At 31.6% G+C, this 20779-nt stretch overlaps 1 protein-coding gene across 2 annotated transcripts in view; it reads right to left on the reverse strand.

Moving 5' to 3' along the window:
* LOC111032117 (ribonucleoprotein PTB-binding 1-like) overlaps positions 1-20278 on the reverse strand; it is a 32923-nt gene extending 12645 nt beyond the window's left edge. For both annotated transcript variants that reach the window (XM_022312340.1, XM_022312341.1), the window contains exon 1: positions 19688-20278. In XM_022312340.1, the coding sequence (XP_022168032.1) occupies positions 19688-19963 (276 nt within the window). In that variant the 5' untranslated portion in view covers positions 19964-20278. The remainder of the gene's footprint in view (positions 1-19687) is intronic.
* Positions 20279-20779: the final 501 nt, after the last annotated feature.

A 20779-nucleotide genomic window follows, 5' to 3' on the forward strand; every position in this document is an offset into this window, starting at 1 on the left:
AACAATATGCCTGTATCATCATTAAGTAGGTAATAGAAAAAAAGTTTAGAAAAAAAACCGCATAAAATCGAGTATAATAATAGTATATATAGGTTTATATATATATTTAAATATACATTTCGACTTCTAATTATAAACCGAGCAGTTTAAAATGTTCAATTAAATTATGTACCAGTTTATAGCTTCATAAAAAACTACACGATTAATGTTGTTTTAGTTTTGCACGTCGAGTAAACGTAACTAGCTAACATACATCATCTAATCGATATAATGGTTTTGCGTAGTTTTTTATTTTTTTGCTATAGACCATAAACCATGATATTTGCATATTTAAATCGTCGATAGTACGGTAATAATCTCAAATAATACAATACCTACAAGATATTATATTAATATGCTTATATAGTTATATACATAATATATCAATTTTTATCAGGCATGGAAACCAAGACGATAATTTACAAATGATAAAACTTGGGAAACCAAGAACGTGTTAATTACGTAGACCGAAATTCCTCAAGATAAAATTAAATCCAAACAATTGATAACAATTACAGTGTCCAATCTAAATGTATAAGTCAGTGCACTCGAAAAATGTGCGAAGAAATAAAATAATAAACACGTCTAATAAAATGTCTATACTAACATGGTTATTGGTTATTGATCAAATCTAGAGAAAAAACCTCTTACCAACAAACACTAAACATGATTGTGCTCTAAATATTCCGAATTTCCAATCGTTCTATGAATAATAAGAGTTATTGATATTATTTATTAATCAATAATTATGTAACACACCATAATACGTATCTATATCAATATAATATACTGCCATGCAAGTTATTCATTTTTGTACTTTTATATTATTATATTATTTAATAACAATAGGTACCTAAACATTGTTTTTCATTACCTAATAATATGAAGTATTAATAAAAATTGAAAATTGTAAAATGAACAGTAGACAATATGATATATTAAAAATATAGTACCCACCTAAGTTGAAAACAGTATAATTATATATCTTTTACTTATATGCATTATGCACCGAATTTATTATACTAATTACTATATGTGTGCAGGTATTTTAATAATTAATTTTAAAGAAAAAATGATATCTAGTGACTAGTATAATATAACATTCAAAACAAGTAATAACAAATAAAAAATAATTAACTAATTAAAGGTAATTTTTCAGGGCTTTTTTCCGTATTTTTATTTTGGGACTTAATTTCCGAACAGGTCAAACCTATTGATCAAATGCTCTCAATTTTTTTTTAGTTGAAATTCATTTATTTATTTTTATTGAGTTAAAATATTTAATGGTGTAAAATTATTTGTTCGTATGTTTTTTCAACGAGATACAACGCTACCAAGTGATGGACAATAATAATAATTTTATCACACAATTAAAAAATAAATAAACGTTTTTGTTGTGTTTGAGTGCAATGGAAAAAATGTTACGCCACAGTATTAAATTCGAATAAGTACAGAATAAAATATGCGGAGAAAAAAGAGCTAAGATTTTAAGATGCATTGACCGTTTTACGAACCATACGACATCTATCTATGTATATGTATAGCCAAAAAAAAAATATATTGTCCAGACCGACTTTAAACGAATTTCGGAAAAAAATATATAATAATAAAAAAGAATTCCGTCAGTGTTTCAATACTGTCAATAGAATATTATGTCCTTACAACGAAGAATCGTTCGTATAACGTACCGTGTAAATAAATGTTTGAAAAATAACGAAAAAATTCAACTGCAGGCACAACCGACGAGAGCGTTAACTCGCCCAAGGACAAGAACATGGAACACCGTGCAAGAACGAGAAAGAGAGAGAGATAATGTTAGGAGGGAGAGAGAAGGAATCTTCACGACAACAAGTCCCTAAAGAACGGTACTTTTGTAAGACATACACACACACACACACACACACACACATAATTTTTAATTCTAACGGTTCTTCGGCGTCAGTATATTATTTATCATGCGTGTATAAATGTATAATATAATAATATATAATACACTTTACAGGTTAGGTATATACTGTAGAAACATAAAATTGGTATATACTATTATACGCTACTAACATTAGGATACGTGATTTAATATTACATATATTATCGTGTACGAGTGACGACGATAAGACGCATGCTAAAGAATGTCGGGTTTTAATAAAAAAAAAAAAACTATGAGGATGACGATAGAGCTGATGTGTCAAATCGATAAATTGTGAATTGGGATGTTATTAAGGTGAATTAACGGTACCTATTTGGTCGGATTAAAATAATAGTAAAAAAACGTGTTCAAGGATAAACTATATTGTGCTTTCTGCAAGGCTGACGACCGTTGTGGATCATCTGGTGGGACGAGAAAAAGATAGGATAATATTGATTTATATTATCTATACGCCAGTCCATCGCCACATTATTATTATTATAACGACAAGTGTCGCAAAACGTAAATCGTAATATTTAAAAATATTTAGAACGCACGTGTGAAACACACCCCTGATAGTGCATTTTGTTTAAAACTAAACATGATACTATTATTATGTCAAGCCGTGATAATATTATTATAAATTCTAATGTTTTGCAACACCTTACTTGGTCGTTTTCTGTATCTTTATCGTATTCCTTATCTCAAATACACGAGCAGAATTCCAGGACACGACGTTGACAATTTTTTTCCTATACTTCCATAATAATATTATCTACGAATTTTTATTTTTTTTTTACATTTTAATAATATAAAATATGGCATAAATGATGTATGGTGAGACAATAATTACATAACATCTTAGTCATCTTACATTGCCGCAATTTGATACTTTTCGAAACGATTGTGATATACATTTAAAAAAATACGTTTGTATTGGCGGAAAATAAATAAAAAATAATTCGTTTTGTAAATGCTATTTACATATTGAAATAAAATGCAACAACCTAACAGACAGTACAAATGATTTTAATATAGAATATAATATTATTAAACTTATATATTTTCACTTGGTATATTATTAATGAAATTAAATGTACTTAGTACCTACCTACATAGTTTTTCATCACGGTCCGATTTATCAAGAACAAAAAAAAGCTTAATTTCATTAAAAGCATAAACAATATTATCAGTACTTATTTAAGCAAAGAAAGAATATTGTTAATTAGAGTGTACGAGCCGTTTAGTTTTCTCTTTTATTAAAAAAAATGTAGATAATGAAAAAGATGAAAACTACGACGCTGTGAGAAATACGAATAAGACACACGTTCTACTTACTCAGTGTTAAATAATAATGGTAGCACGATGAGAACCGATCGGGTGGTTTAAACGCACCGAAAACAAATAATAACATTGAATTATTATTACAAAACTTTTCACAGTAGTGAAAATGTAACAGTTCTGTAGACGTGTCATGCATAACCTGGTGGTGTTAAGTTTATTTACTTTATACTGTCGTAGTAACGAATGTAAGTCAATCCAATACGATTAGACCTGGTCAATAAATCAGGAAATTGAGCCATAATTTTGCACATCCAGAACAAGACGTGTACAGACTTTCAAAATGTACAGTTTTAAAAAGATCACTTTGAAGTCTAGAACGAAGATATGATTAAAAGTTTATATACTAACGTATTTTTAATTAAAAACGTAAATACTTAGAAGCATGCTTTACCAAATTACATTTTCAAATATTAAAAAATATTTTAGAAATATGTAGACTTTTAGATTATGAAGTAAACGCATCCTGCCTTATTTTAAGATGTGGCTGTATCGCCTACACATATTGTCTTCTAGAACGCAATGTGACAGTTATTGAATATTATTCTGAAATATCATGATGAAATGCATAACTCTAAACTTTGCTGATTTGCATTCAACACCAGATTACAAAAAAAATTATATTCAACGAAGAACGCCAAAGGTCGAAATAAGGCAAACATGTTTTTTGACTTCTATATAATTCGTTTGGTATTTTATAAAAGTAATACTAGTGTATTACCATATAGTACCTAAGTAAATGGCTGTATTTTGCTTTGTAAATTTAAACCAAAATTTAAAAATGTTATCCCAAGTGCAGGAAATATATCAAAACGTGTATATTATGTTGTAACCTTTTCTGTAGGTGTACGACTCGTCATTGAACCTTATTCAAAAACGATGAAGAAATTAGTACACAATAATATTTTGAGACTATGATGAGTGGAAGAAACCGAAGGTCAGGCACTGTCCGACGTGGTTGGCCTGCAAGAAAGAATCAGGTTCGAGCGACAAAACGCGATTTACCAGTCTGCCGTCACACAGTAATAGGGTTTAGGGATTGTGTCCAGAAACCAAGATTCCTGAACACATGCAGCGCCTTTCGTAAATTTCTCAATGTAGGTAATAAATTATACACCATCGTATAATATTTAAATAAAATGTATAATACCATAAGACTTGTCATTATTTTCATATTCTCGTATTATTCCAATCCCTGCTCGGGCGGACGGTGTACGTGCCTATACTTGTTCGTGACCACCCCCGGACGAACAGTACGACGGTTTATATTGTATATTATATCATATACTTATATTATACAGTAAAATATAGTACATGTCAGTGTTACTACCACTTCGTTATGTATATATAATAAATACAAAGTAATATATTACCTATTATGTACAAGTACGTTATTGTTATGTTTACGGTAGGAATACGGATTATTGTTCGGTCGAAATTCGGACGGTTTTTTTTCTGATGTTATTTCAATCGAATGTTACACGTCTGTGTAATACGCGCGAAAACATGTTCACATTCGATATTGTTCGTATAACATGAATTTTCAGCTCGGGTAACGATATTCGAGCGTTTAGCACGTACGGACCATGACCGAAAATAAATGAGCGGTGATTCGACACAAGATGTGTTATAAATAATTTTATTTCCGAATTTGCACGAATTTATTTTAATTTATCCGTAAATCGTTCGAATCACAAATTGAACAATTAAAACGAATTGTGAAAAAAACTCATGATGTTGTAATTAAGTGATAGAGTCGATTTATAATAGAGTAAAGTCGACATTGCAATAAAGTTAAAGACAATTAGGGAAATTGGGTTTTTTTTATCGAAACAACAAGTAATAGATAAACGTAATACAACTATGTAGGTATCTTAAAATTAAAAATAAATTAAGCTAGATACTTTTTTAAGAATAGTCAATAAAATAGAATGTGTATTTCTGTTAAGTATACTCTTGGCAAAACCATTGTTCAACAACAAAAATTCATTTAGATCAATTTAATACTTGTATTTTTTAACTTTTCAATTTGTATATCTTATATTTAATTAATCATAAAAATAGAGATTATAACTGCAAGTTGACAAATTACGTCAGAATAAATTGTTATTTGTACGTGGTTAAACATACTAATTAATATTTCATTTATAAAACAGTATATTAATATAATATCATATTATAATGCAGAACATGGTTCTATATAATATAATATATACTATTATGTCACTCGCATGAGTTTTCATGTCTGTGGAATTATTACCCAACTACCGATCAAATGTACCTATTTAATATCGATCACGGTAAGTAGATACTAGATCGACACTTAATAATAATTAATAAAAATGACTCGTCATAATACCAAAAAACAGTGTTAAATAAGTATAAGCCACAACAAACAAATTGACATAGAGTTAAAATTTTATTTTTCTCATTTCTCATTTCAAATAATAAATTGTATATTTATATTTTATATTTTTTTAATGTAAATTATTATTGTTTAAAATTAAAGGTAGGAATCGTTATGTTAATTGACGGGATTAAAATGTTTAGAGAATAATATTGTCATAATCATAACCAATAAGTTTTCCGAATTCTTCGGTTTCGAAAATACGACTCTCAAGCATTATATAATGAAACATTATACATTGTAGTTATAAACTTATAAATTATATTCAATAAGACTGCAATTATGTTCGGGGTCATAAATTGGCTACATCGAAATATTATAGTTTAATAGCATTCCAATGAACAATTAAATATTGACGAGTAACGACATCGTCAAAGCAATCAACAAACGTTATAATAATAATATTAATACACAGTCAAGTGCGTGTTTAAATTAATCATTAACTAAGCAAACACATTATACCAATCAGGAGCAGCCCTAAATAATATAATAGTATTAATACAATTTTGTATTACGGGCAGGTAATTTATAAGTGACTAGTGAGTATTGCACCCACTGCTTATATTGTTCTCTTACCTATTTGGGTGGCAAATGTGCGCAAACCCACTTGATCAATCAAAATGTATTATTAATTGTCATTATCGCAGTTACGGGACAGTAATTAAGAAATTTACTATTTTCAGTTTTCGTTGACCGGGTTATACATGTTAACAGGTCGGTTTTCTTCTGCAGTACCTACCGTTCGATTGATTTAATAATATAATATTATGTTGTATAGGTACAACATACCTGGTATATATTATAATATGGTATAATGGTAAATAGGTATATAATATTATTATGTATTATGTAGCCCAAACCACACGCATAAACGGCAAAACCGTTATTTGGCGACCGCCGTCGAAGTAGACATTCGCTCTGGGTCAACCGGCCGGCCGTGCGTTGTACGCCTATGGTACGACGATGAACCGATTCCTCGAACGATTTCTTTAACAGATATATAATAATAATAACAATAACAACAGTAATAATAGTAATATAACATCATATTATTATTACACTGTGCAGCCCGGTGAACGAACCAACGGTACACGAACGTTGATGATATTCCGATGTTGATTTATATATTTGATATAATATATTATCGTGCGGGCACATACTAATAATAATGACAATAATATAATAATTGAACGAATATGACATATTATGGTTAGTAATAATATGTCATTTAGACGCGTTCTCTAGACCGTGATTATTTAAAACATGTTTTTTTCAAGACAAGTACGCACGGTCGCAGCCGAAACGCCATTAGCTAGCTGCGACGACGTGCACGTCGTCGACCGACCGACCAAAAAAAGAAAATATGATGGTAACTATTTTTTTTTTTAAAACCGTACAAAAATACGAGACACAATGGACGGACGGACATTATTATTGTATTATTATTATATCGCCGAAATCCGATCGAACGCGAGGCCAACAAACCGCGAACGCGTTAGAAGTGTAAGAGCAGAGTCTTACTACACATACCAACCAGAATGTACTCCCAAGTGGTTTGGCAGGACGATGCGTGAAAAAAACCAATACTAGAAACGACTTACGAACTCGTACGTGTGTTTCGGCGTCGCAATAACGGGAATTCGGAACTATGTAATATAATTATAAACATTTTAGGTGCCCATAATAAGAATCCGGAAATACAAGACAAAATTTATAACTAAGAACGAGATGCTTATGAAATAAATTATTTCAAAGAAGCTTCTTTAAAAAAAAAAATATTTCTTAAATCATTTAATTGAACCCAGCATAAAATGATCAAATAAAAGTAGAACATGATAATGTTTTTTTTTTGTAAATAAATATTATATTTTATATTATACAGTGGTGAGTACGTTTCCTTTTAAAAATAATATGAAATATTTCTGTTTGGTGACCTCGGATTGAAATGACTAATGAGGTTTTCCGGAAGAGCTAAAGTAACTGAAATACATATATTTAGACGGATTTTAAATCGTTGGCCCATTTTAATGGACTCATTGCAATTATACAACTTGCATTTTTTTAAATGTCAACACCAATTTTTGGGCATTTGGACATTTTAACCATGGCTCTAAACTCAATATTAACTGAATTACAGGGTCTTCCTGTTCATCAGTCTTATTTGGTGAGACAAATAAAAATAATATTTTTTGTTTAAATATTTTATTTTACAAGACACACAATATGATAATGTTCCCTCATTTAAGAATCTCAGAGCATTCGTCGGAACAATTGGATATAATTCTGAAATACAGGACACTTTAGCACAATATACTACTACCAACGGTCAATACGAATTGTTACAACAATATTGAATACCTCCGTATAATAGATATCGACAACTACGAGTTTCTTCATATATTTATAATATAATAGTATAATTTTCTCTGATTTTTGTTTTGCTCGATGTTTACTGCTCATGGATTTGGATTTTAAGTAAATAATAAAACAAAAACTAAGGTAGTAAGGAAGGCTAAGCGGTAGGAAAGAGGTTTTTTGTAGCTTAAGAACTGGTTTTGACTGAAATAATTGAAGAAGTTCCAAAATAGACTATTAAGATGAATGATTGATTGCGTTTTAAGACTATTGAAGTTTAGTTAATTTAAATACAAAATTCCTTGTGACAAGAAAACGTCAAATTCGGGAATTGATTAATCGACTGATATACCAATGACGTATTGAAGTATGAACATATATTGAAAAATTAGCATGGTAACATTGTAAAACTAAAACCAACCACCGTGAAAAACTTACTAAACGTTAACTTATGAAAAAAATACATTCATTACATGGGTTTGTGTATATTATGCACATTGCATGTTATAAAAGCGTAATTCTGTATCTATAGATCTTGTATGTAGATTTGAAATCATATATTATTATCATTTCTTTTAATAGTGTTATGAATTTATAAAATTATAATTGATATAATATCATGAACGTTTAAAGCAATACTAATTTAAAATACATCATAATAATTGTTTTTACAAATAAATACAAGTTCTGACCTGACCGCAACTAAAAGTAAAACTTATTAGTTCTGAATCAGCTAACTATCATCTTATGTAACTACACAGTACCTATGCACACCAAGAAAAAATTTGAAATTAAAATACTACCGGCGTGTAATTTAATATTCTTCTCTACATTTCTTTCGATAAATTTAAAAGAAAAACATAGAACTTGAAACTTTATAAATATTAAGTCAAGAGAAAATGGAGTGTAGTGTCAAGAAATAATTCATTTATAAGTGGAGTTATGTACTTATAAATAAAATGGTGGTAAAATTAATAATATTATAAACGCTTTACGATGTTATAGGAAGTTGTAGTGGGGTGTATAATATACAGCGTGTGTCATATGTGAACCATTTAGTCTCGCCTCCGTTAGTTATGCTCACCATTTTATAGGTCAATTTGTGCCTCGGGGCAAAAGAAGCAAAGAATAATAATATATTTCGGACAACCCGTGGCCTCCGCCACGGCATCGTGGTAGGTCATTGGCGTACATTGACACACGCCGAGTAATTAATACAATATGATAAATACACGCAAACTTTAGTGTACTCTCTATCTCTCTGTGTACAGTACGCATATAGCACCGACAAAAGTCATTTATTTCCTACGAGTCCCATTAACCTAAAAAAAAATCGTTGAATGAATTTAAAACACCCGTATACAATGAAGATATCCGAGAAACAGCACACACTCACAATGGGTTTATAAAAATAAAAGTTGGTGCATTTTTCTGTTTTCATGAACTATATACTGAAAACCGATGGACGCATTAATCGACAATAATAATTTAAAACAAAAAAAGCCGACAGTCGACACGGTTTAATCACAACGCAACGAAACTCACTTCATAGGTAGACACTGAATATTATAATATAATGATAATTGAAGAATTGAACGCTGTAAATTAAGTATAAACCGATATTATACAATTTATCACAGCGTAACACTAGACAAATTCAAACACTATTACTCTAAGAAGTAGAGGGCATCACGGGAAACGAAACAGAGATGTTCGTTTGACCAATAACTTGGATATAAATATAATATAATATTAAAGAAACTAGAAAAGCAATTACTTTGAACTGTATATTATCACTGTAAGAAAACGGTCATAAACAACTACAATAAATAATAACGTATTAATAGAAAAGCTAGTAAACCAAATGGCGATAACGTGCGAGAACCTACAAACGCAACGAGTACATTATTATTATCTAACAATATGACGACGGCGACGTCTTGAAGATATGGGAATCATCGTCGTAGACTATTATTTCAATGAAACATATTTAACCGATCAAACAAATTAGTCGATTGACGATTCGCGTAATATTCCACCGTCCACCCGGTTAGTTTGTGGGAACGAAACATTGCATATTTTTACGTGTCAAACTGGTTTGGCTGATACACCTAGATAACCGGAAGTGCAACGACACCACACACAACAGGAATAAAATGTAATTTTCTTCCAGTCGAACAGGAGAAATAAAAAATACGTATACAGTAAAACCCTTTTTTAAAATAGAGGCATACTTATAACAATAATAGTTTTATCAATCGTAGTGCCGAGGCCGAGCCAAGATTGAATCCAAATACTACCACTCAGTGCCGTAACTAGGATTTTTTTCTGGGGACGACCACAATTTTTTATTGGTATGGCTAGGGTACTACCGACTATTAACAACATAGGGAGTTTAAAATGTATGAAGTATTACCTATTTACACTCTGTATCAATCTTAAACTTCCCTCGTTTTCAGTAGACTTATTGAATTCCTTTCGAATTTAATGTCATTGCCCATAGGAAACATGTTTTTCAATGTTATGTAAAATAGACATCTCTCACTTCATACAGGACATCTAATCCATGTATTTCCCCTAAGCAACGGTCCAGCTCGTATACGGATAATACCTTCAATACGTATCTTGGTATCTGTGTAAACAGCATGGCAAAAGTACCACCTTAAATTTATTTGGGGGGAGCTTTACCCCCCTTAAAGCCTCATCACTAGTCATGCCAATGCATGAGCTGCCAATACCGCCGAACTGGCTCCTCTCTCCCAGACCATCCGAATTCGTTAGGACATTGATGGGTAAAGAAGAGACAAAGACATCTACAATGTCAGAGCGTCGTCGACCGTAACCGCTGAAAACTGCGCGCCGATGTCATATTGCGCCGCATCGCACAATATAGGTACGGCGACGGTTATCTGTACATTTCGTACATAAACGCAGGCCGCGGAAGATCGTGCGCGACCGTCGAGAGGGGAGGGCGGCAGCCTTAACGCAGTAATGGGAGGAGGGGAGGTATTCTTTGCACGGTTGTCCATTGTAACACACACACACACAGTGTAATAACAACAACAACTATTACTATTACTATTTTACTACTATTACTAGTTGCTTACACGCACACGCGCGCGCCGAGTATTAACAACAACCGGCAGTGGCGGACACGCAAGTGTAGTGCCCGTGGTACTGAACTTGGCGGACCGGTGCCATTGACCGGCGACGGTTTCAAGGTTCCACCGCCGCCGTCGTTGTTCTTCGGTCGCCGCCACCGATGCCGATGCCGATGCCGAAGCCGCCGCCGCAGCAGCGAGATGGCTACTACTACAACTACCACCACCACCGCCGCCGATGACTATGACTATAATAATAATAATAATAATAATAACATTATACTATAGTATAACCACCGAGCAAGAGTGTAGTAACCGGCCGCCGTCAACGGACCATAAGAAACGCGTTAAATATAATAATATTATTTTATTCTCTCCGAAAAGAAAAAAAATTATTTAATATTTTTTTTCGACGGTAGCGACCGATCTCCCTCCCGCCTGTCACCCGCCACGGTCGTCGTAGTTTTCCCCGTCAGCGTTTTATACACGGTTGAACCCGCCGCCGATGCGCCTCGAGTAGTATTTCGTTACACCTCGCGCGGTCGCCGGTATAGTCGACGGTCGTGGATGCAACAGGTGTAACGGCAGCGGGGGCGATGCGCGCCTATGTGCGTTGTTGTCATTATTATTGTTACAGTAGGCATAATATTATTAAAATGGTGTGTGTGTGTGTACGATAATAATACCATGATCGGCGGTGGAACGTTACTCGAGCTAAAAAGGGGGAACGGTAGAAGAACACAAAACGCCGATTTTCATGACCTTCGAGGCGGAGACTGCGAATAAAATATCATTACCTAACCTATCATTATGATGACACTGAATATGCACGCATTTTAAAATGTTTGTAACTCAACATGAAAATTTAAAAAAAAAAGGCTTTGTGTGGCACTGAATAATATTTTTTACCCTAATATAAATTCTTCTGAATGTTAATATTACTTTATTATGCGTTAGAAAGACTGTTGTCAAGTGGGTAACAGAATACCTACAGAATTCTTTCTGTACACAGTTAATATTACTTAAAATGTACCTGTTATAGAATTTTTAGATGAGAACTGGTGGAACCGAGAGTTTTTGCATAATATGATGAATAACAAGTTACATAAATTAGAAAAGTTAAATTTTATAAACATTTATTATAACGTCATTATAAAATAAAAATATGAAAAAGTTAATGTACAAATTCAATAAAAAGTAAATTCGATCTAATTGATTTATTAACTATAAAGTGTATAGTGAGAATCCGATAGTTAACAGTGTTGGACAGAGACAACACGTCATGCAGGTACAAACGAAAAACGTCCTTTTAATGACAATTTTTTCTTTTTAAAAATTAATTCACCAATTAAATATTAAACGTTTACGCATCTGCGCGCGCACACACACCAGCCACCGATTATTGGGTTAGCGGAGTATATGATAATAAGATGTATTTTTATTTATTTATGATATGCGTTAGGTACGTCATCGTTTATTTGTACTACGAAGAAAAACCCCGTTACGGCAATGAGATACACGAATATTATAAAAATCGTTTTATATTATTATAATAATATGCACACGTCATATACGAACAAACCATATGATGTTGTCTTACAATAATATAGTTATTATTACGATAGGTAACCTTGTGGAGGCGAGACGCGGCACGGACACGTGGTACACTGATATTGAAAGTTTTGTATGATTTGCATTCGATATTATCATAACGCCGCGGAAATAATGATATTGTTTCTGTAATGCCGACAATTCAACGTGAAAAACTTCACAATTATTTTAAGATCGTCCATGCCTACACTACACACTCACAATTTGTAAAATTGTTATTATAAGCGTACTCGATATTTTATTCGTCAAATGAACCAATTAGAGATCATATACCACCTACACGTCACATGATGATATGGATTTCATATCCGTATACAATCGTCAAGCATGATAATAATTATTGATGTATTTTATTAATTTATTTTTTCGAAAAAAAGAATGTCTAAATACATTTTCGATTAACGAAGCGATTAATATACCTTAACAGGCGCTAAGTTAAATAATTAAGCACATACAATAAACAACTTATTTAACATAATAATTTTAATTTATCTATACATTTTAATTAAGTATATTTTTCTTGCACAAAGCATACTATAATGTAAGATATAACTTATGTTAAACACTTAAACTGTAAAAGAAAACCATATGAATGTCCAAAATTAATTTAATATTAAAATCTTGTTTTACACAAAAAAAATATGGGAACTATCTCAATGTAGTTTAATTAAACACTAAAACTGCATAATAATTAGAATTAATTTCATGTATAATACTTTGAAAAACTAAATACGTGCATAATGTCATCACTAGATATAAATAGCGCAAACTAGGACTATCTTACTGTATTAATAAGTAATAAAAAAAAAAACAATAAAACCAAAAATATACAACGCCTCGTTTACGAAATTATAAATTAGTATTGAGAGTACTTTAATAACATATTCATAAGCTCAGGAGGCCGATATTAATGATTTAGGAAGTTTTCCAACAATAATTTTAAATGATTCCGATTGATAAGTTTCATTCAATAAATAAAGACGAATAAATAATTCTTAAATGACTTATTAGCTTATAGCCTGTTAACAATGATTAGTGTTAAAAAGTATACCTAGTTGTCTTTAGTGACAAAAATATATCCTAACTTGTATTTGAACAGTATTTTTTTCAATTCAATGTTATTTTCCTTATCATTTTTTAAAATTTATTAACTCGCCCAATTTTATATATTTATATTATAATTTGTGTATTATGTTACTTCAAATCTGCATATATATTTGTGTGTGTGTGGAATGGACAGTTATTATTTGGTAACTATAATTATTAATTTACATATAATAAAAAAGTAATTTTAGTCCAAAAACCTTTAAAATAAGAGGAAATAAACACACTATGTATTTTTCCCACACATCCAAGTAATAACAAGTATCAAGTGAAATAATTGTCTATAAGCCCACACGCATTTATGAATATGGGTTATGCGACTCACCAACATCAGAGAAAAAAGTGATAATGAATAGAAAAACTTGTGGGTTCAACTCCTCCTTTTTTGTCTTCTGGAGTAACAATGGATAAGATCAAGCCATTACGATTTAAATAATTGCACTGGGTCGGATAAGAATAAGAACATTTCCTATTAGGCGTCGTATTTTTTCAAGTTAAAAATATGTAATTGGCCTGAGAATTAAACAAAACTAAACCACGCAAACTTAATTTATAGTATAAAAAACACACTTTATACAATATTTTAACATTATTATAAGATTCAAAAATTGAAGTAAAAACCATAAAATATAATACATTATTCTTTATACTTTGGTTAGTAAATTAGAAAAAAAAACCAAAAATCGAAATGCACTCATTGACCACGTAGTTACCTTGGAATAGAGAACGGACTTTTCGTTTAACACATTTGTCAAGAGCGCAAAAAATTACATGCCTAAATTCACCAAGGTCTAACTCTTCAATTTCATCCTTGTTTTAAAATAAAATATCAAGTAATCACGTTTTCAAGTCACGTAATTCATCTCCCACCTACAACCGAAATGAAATATGAGTTCTAGGATCGCATTAAAAACTGTGTAAAATTGACATTTTATAAAATGATCCAAATCAATATATTATTATATAATTATTTACCTATTACCTATAGGTACCAATATGTAGGATATGACTATAATGATGGATATTGATATTATGATTAATATTTTCAGAAGCATGGGTATAAATGTATTATTTGTAAGACAATATTAGTATAATAATTATTATTATACTATACTGGTGATATAAACAATGATCAACGGGATGGTTAACACGCATAACATAATAAATAGTAATATAATATAATAAATATATTATGATGTAGGTAGGTTTGTTGTAAGTAGCGTATGTACGATGCGCGAATTGTCATGTTTCGGGTCAGGGTTCATGGTTTTATATTGAATTCACGTCATCGTTTATTTTATTGAAATTGTGAAATGTGAGTAACTAAAGAAACTTGTGGTAACTGATTATAATTTTTAAATATTTAAATGAATAATACATCAATACATCGATACTTACTTATTACTTTTGTACAAAATTATGAATATTATTCGATGAATAATAATAAAAATGATTTAACAAAACAAGTAGGTACCTAATGATCAGAGAGTATAGACAAGTACCTATAGACTATTGCAATTAATGTTTTATAAACAATTTTTTGTTTGTTTAAATTTGAAATTATAATAATTAAGACGAAAATACATTTCATGGCACTACAAATTAAACAGATATATTTTGCAAATATTTCTAGATTAGATTCATTCTAGGATTCATTAGCAAAAATATGCTCTTAATGAAATTTAAATGTTAGCCAAGCGAGTATAATCATTAATCATAATAATATGACATAAATTTAAATTATTCATTTTTATAAATGTAGTTTTTCTAAAACCACACGAAATCTTTTTAAAACATCGAGCACAGTGCACACCTACAAATCAAAAATGTTATTTGTTTAGTTTTTATATCTAAAAATAAATTTTTTACGTTTTTTTTTTTTTTGTTATTATGTATACAATATAATATATATTATACACGCATTACCTAAATATATTTTTTTTAATGGTTTTATTTTGGTTTTTTCAGAAAGATAATGTTTTATTACCAATATAATATACTCTTGTCTAGGTACCTACAAGGAAAATATTTTCAAGTTAACGATACTTTCATGTGCATTGCTTTTTCAATTTCTAAATTGATAATAAATAAATTTATTTAAAAAAAAAAAAATTAATAATTCATTGTAAGAGTTTTAAAATATTATGGACATTAAATATGTCTACACGACCATTCCATTAAATTGTTTTCTCAGTCCTAGAATGTGACCATACAATAAAATAAATACTGAAGGGTCAGAGGTTCAATAACAGAGCTTGGGAAAAAATGACGATAGGATTGTATTGTTGTTGAATAAAAACACATTTGTAATATAAAAAAAATATTGATTTACTAATATTATACATGTACATATAATGTGATATGTTTGATAATTATTTTTAAAACAAGACTTTACATTTAATTTAAGACTTTGTACATTGAGTATTGAACACCGTACACATAATATTATCACATATTGTACTTACCTAAATATGATGGGTATATAATTAATTAAGTAATGAAATGTTGAGTGTTTAAAAATATTTGAAGCCCAAAGAAAAAAAAAATGAACCTATCCATTTAACTTACAATTTATTGTTTGAATAACAACTGTATATTTTTTTAATGAAATAAGTTTTTTTTATTCCTACAAAATAAGTTATATGATAATGTCAAGTAACATTCGGGTCGAAATAAAAAGTTGTTCCTTAATCTTAAAATATTCAGTTAATTAACGTGGACTTCGATTAACTGATCGATACCAATATTGGTAAATAATGTTTAGGATTCATTCTGGTGATGGGTAAATATCCAGTTAATAAAATTCAACGTTAGCAATAACCGGTATTTATGTGGTGATTTGGGTAAAAATATTTGTCTTGTATAATAATTTGAAGTAGATACAAGGCCAAATTAGAGAGGGCAACAAACCCGTATATTATTGGGCTTTTGAATTTGAACGTTATTGTAATATTTTTTTTCGTATCGAAAATCGCAAACAAATGTGACTAAATAGATATACAGTCATTAATATATTATATGGATAATATCTTAAAATGAAAAAGAATTAATAAAAAAAACACAACTATATCGTCATAATGCACAAACAATGTAACAACTAAGTTACCTTTCGTATTCTGCGTGATTCAACTGATAAGCGGTATTTCTTGAAAAAATAATTACAGAAAATCGTAATAGAGAATCCTTTATACAATATTATGAAGACCTAGCGAAAAAAATAGTGATACAGAAAAGATTACATAGTGACAACCTCGGTGACAACTGATAAGTCTAATTTTGATGAGATAAAATGTAATAATTAAGTCGTATTCAGCATTTAATAATGTAGCCAATACGGACACGAGTGGATACAGATTTATAAATATAAAAATATGATTACCTATTACTTTATTTTTGTCGTGTAGATCATACAAGTAATAGCGTTTAGATTATTTGAAATAAATATACAACCAAGTTAATGAGGAATGACTATCAATATTGAAAATAGACGAATTTAATGTATGTATTTTTTATAAATTGAAACGCAAAAAATATCACTGCATTCATTTCTACCAGAATTTAAAAATATCTTCAGCCACCCAATTTGCACTAATAAAGGGAATGAATAAGTTAAGACATAAGGTAGGTGATTGTTCTTAAGTCGGAGTATTTTGTCTCTAAATCTACATCAAATTAAAATTAGTATTTTTTGACAGAAATGAGGAAATTAAAATATATTCTTTCTAATATTGTTTTAATCGAGGGTAAACAGTCAATATTGTTTATGATGATATTCCATTTATACACTAAAATGTCATTATATTTTGAATTATTTAAAAAAAACACTACCGAACGTCCACTAATATTTTTGTGTAGGAACTTATTATTTCACGCTCGATAAATTACATTAATAGCCGGAAAGCTGCAAAATTGTAATTCATAATACATTGATAAGTTATACAACGCGATTTATATCATATTAATATTGGTAAATGTTTTCAAAGCATAAACATTTTATAAATATTTACAATATTTCTATTTTCTATAGGTAACATAGTTTTAAATATATATTTTTTTCAATTTGTCAAGTCTATATGAACAGATTAATTGGTTTTCAGCTTCATTAATTCAATGTCTTATCATGATTCATGACATGTAATCAATTAATATCAATAAACAATTTTCAAAACGAAGACTGATTAATTCATACCTCGTCTATTAAATATTAGTGTTAACGATAATATTTAGTAATGTATTAAATAATGAGTAACAAATTAAAAATTAATAAACCAAATAAAAAATAACAGTATCTCACGTTTTTACAATTATATCTATAGAAAATACCTTCTATGTATACAATCGTGATTAAACGTTAAGTGTAGACAAACATACATACTTATTATTTTGATATTATAAGCTGTTAATTCGACTTTAAATATTATATTATTTTGTATGCGTAAGTATACACAAATGTTTAGAATTTAAAATTTATTTTTACTGTTTAAAACTGATTATTTATGTAATTAGTTAAACAAACACTATTATGTATTGCCGATGTTCTCAAGAAGTTTCTAGTCGTATATCGTGGAGTACCTACTTAAATAATCACGCCCGTTGTCACAAAAAAAAATAAGGCGGACGAAAATTGTACATATTCATAACTTATAGGTATTGTTTTCCTTAAAAATAAAAGTTAAAAAAGTTAAAAATATTAGCTAAATAATGATAACAACTAGATACCAGATTGAATACGGATACACCATTTAAAAAAAATACGGGAGACTCACTCCCGTTCCGGTATCGTATCCGCACCGGTCTCTGTATGTAATTTTTAACACAATAAACATTTTATAATACCACCCCAGCTAATTTACATCACAAAAGCCGTTTTTGCAAAACGGATTACATTAGAACGGCAGTACTCGGGATAAAAGAAAAATACAAAATACGATTCGCAGAAGAGGTTGTGAGAATATTGCTCGTCGTACAGCGTAAGAATCTATACGTGAAAATAATATTATTTTATCGGTCGTTGGATTGGATGCAAGTGAATAAGGGTACCCGCCGATTAAATAGGCACACGAAGCAGTATTTATCAATTCTCTATTTTACGTTAAAACGACGACGATGCGCGTTACAATAATAATAATAATAATAATAATAATAATAATAATTATAATATTGCGACTGCTTGCAATGAGAATACTATCGCGACACGACACATGCGTAACCAGTTTTAACTTGGGGAAATCCGTATCGTCGCGCGAGCTTGTCGTACGAGCTGTCGATGATAATGTCAAATTGTCAACCCATAATTGCAATTTATGTCGGAAGCCGCAGTTAAATTTAGATCGATTATCTCGGTTCGGCGCGAGTGGCCGTCGTGCATCAACCAGCCGCACGATAAACAATGTGTGCGTTTATTATTAAAAAAAAAAAAAAAACGTTTGGATTAAGGTCGGAAATCATCTTTGTTGAGACGATGACGCGGTTTCGGGACAGACGAGGCCGAATCTAAAGGCCAGCGTATAAGGACCGCCTAGCGGGAGCACAAAAACACGACTCCAGGGCATTTCCCGGTTCTATTTCCGGTGTTGAAAATATCGGTCGGTCGTAATCATTAATATTGCACTTACATAATCGATATCAAACGCAAAAACGACGCGAAGTCACACCGGACAAAATACTTATTACTAGGCAATCGTTTCAACGTGAATTCGCTTAGTTACATAACTACTTGTGCTTAAACTTATTACTCCATAGGTACTTATATTTATTTCTTACTAGAATATACTACCTACTACTACTATATTATAATCACTCTAAGGTCCACACACTACTCACCTCTTCGCTAACGTTTCTGGGCAAGTGTTTGACCTGCAGCTGCCTGTCCTTGTGGAACTTGATCTTGGCATCTTGCACTTTCCGCTTGATCTCCTCCTCCGGTTCTTCTTCCCAAAACCGTTCGGTGGACGCCGTGGCCTGCAGTACCTGGTGGTTGCCGGCGATGCCGACGCCGGCACCGGCTCCGTTCCAAAACGCCTTTGGATCATTGAGCTTGTACTTGAAACACGGGTGTCCCTCGACGGCGAACACCGATTTGGCGGTTTCCGTCGTCATCGTTCGGTACAGAACGAGCCGGTCAAGCAGGTAATATTATATTTCGCGCGTAGTTTGAAATAATCGTGGGACGACTTAACGGTTTTTTTGAACGTCTTCGTCTTTGCTGCAGTAAGTATTGTTTGGCGGTCGACCCAAACGTGAACGAAAAGAAACGATCGTTGGGATATTCAAAAAAATATATATTACTACAATATATGAAAACGGACGTCGTCGTCGTCGTCGTCGGTGTTATAATATTCTCGGGTTGGCGACGGTGCCGGACGACGTTCGAGAGCGCCAAGTCGAGTGACAATGAAATACCTGGCCGATTGCGGCGGCGCGGTTCCGGAGAGGAGGTGAACCGGGCGACGCACGCGCAGTACCACGCGCATGGACGTGTGTGTTTGTGTGTACGTACGTGTGCGCGTGTGTGAGAGCGTCCGTGTATTGCGTGCGCACGAGTTTGTACGTTTGGCGCGCGCGCGTGTTGCAGTGCGTGTGTGCGCGTGTGTATGGTTATGCGCCGCCGTTCGGCGCGCGCACTTTTAACGCACATGTTCGGACAGCCGGTGAAGACGATAGAGCGACGACGCGGCCACTGGTAGCGCGTCGGTGACGAACTGAACGTGTGATACGGTGATAGCGGCAAATGGACCCGCGCGTGCCGGTTTTATTGTCGCAACGTCGTCGCCACCAAAGTTATCGTCCCAAGTACCTCATTTTTGCTTCTTCTCCGTGGTTACTTGTTTTCAAACATCATTTGTCCCGTCGTCGAGGCGAGTGCCCTCTTAGCGGACCTGCAATATTATTATTAGTTAACCGCAGCGCAACCCG

Source organism: Myzus persicae, unplaced genomic scaffold (assembly GCF_001856785.1).
Source record: "Myzus persicae strain clone G006 unplaced genomic scaffold, MPER_G0061.0, whole genome shotgun sequence".
NCBI classification, from domain to species: domain Eukaryota; kingdom Metazoa; phylum Arthropoda; class Insecta; order Hemiptera; family Aphididae; genus Myzus; species Myzus persicae.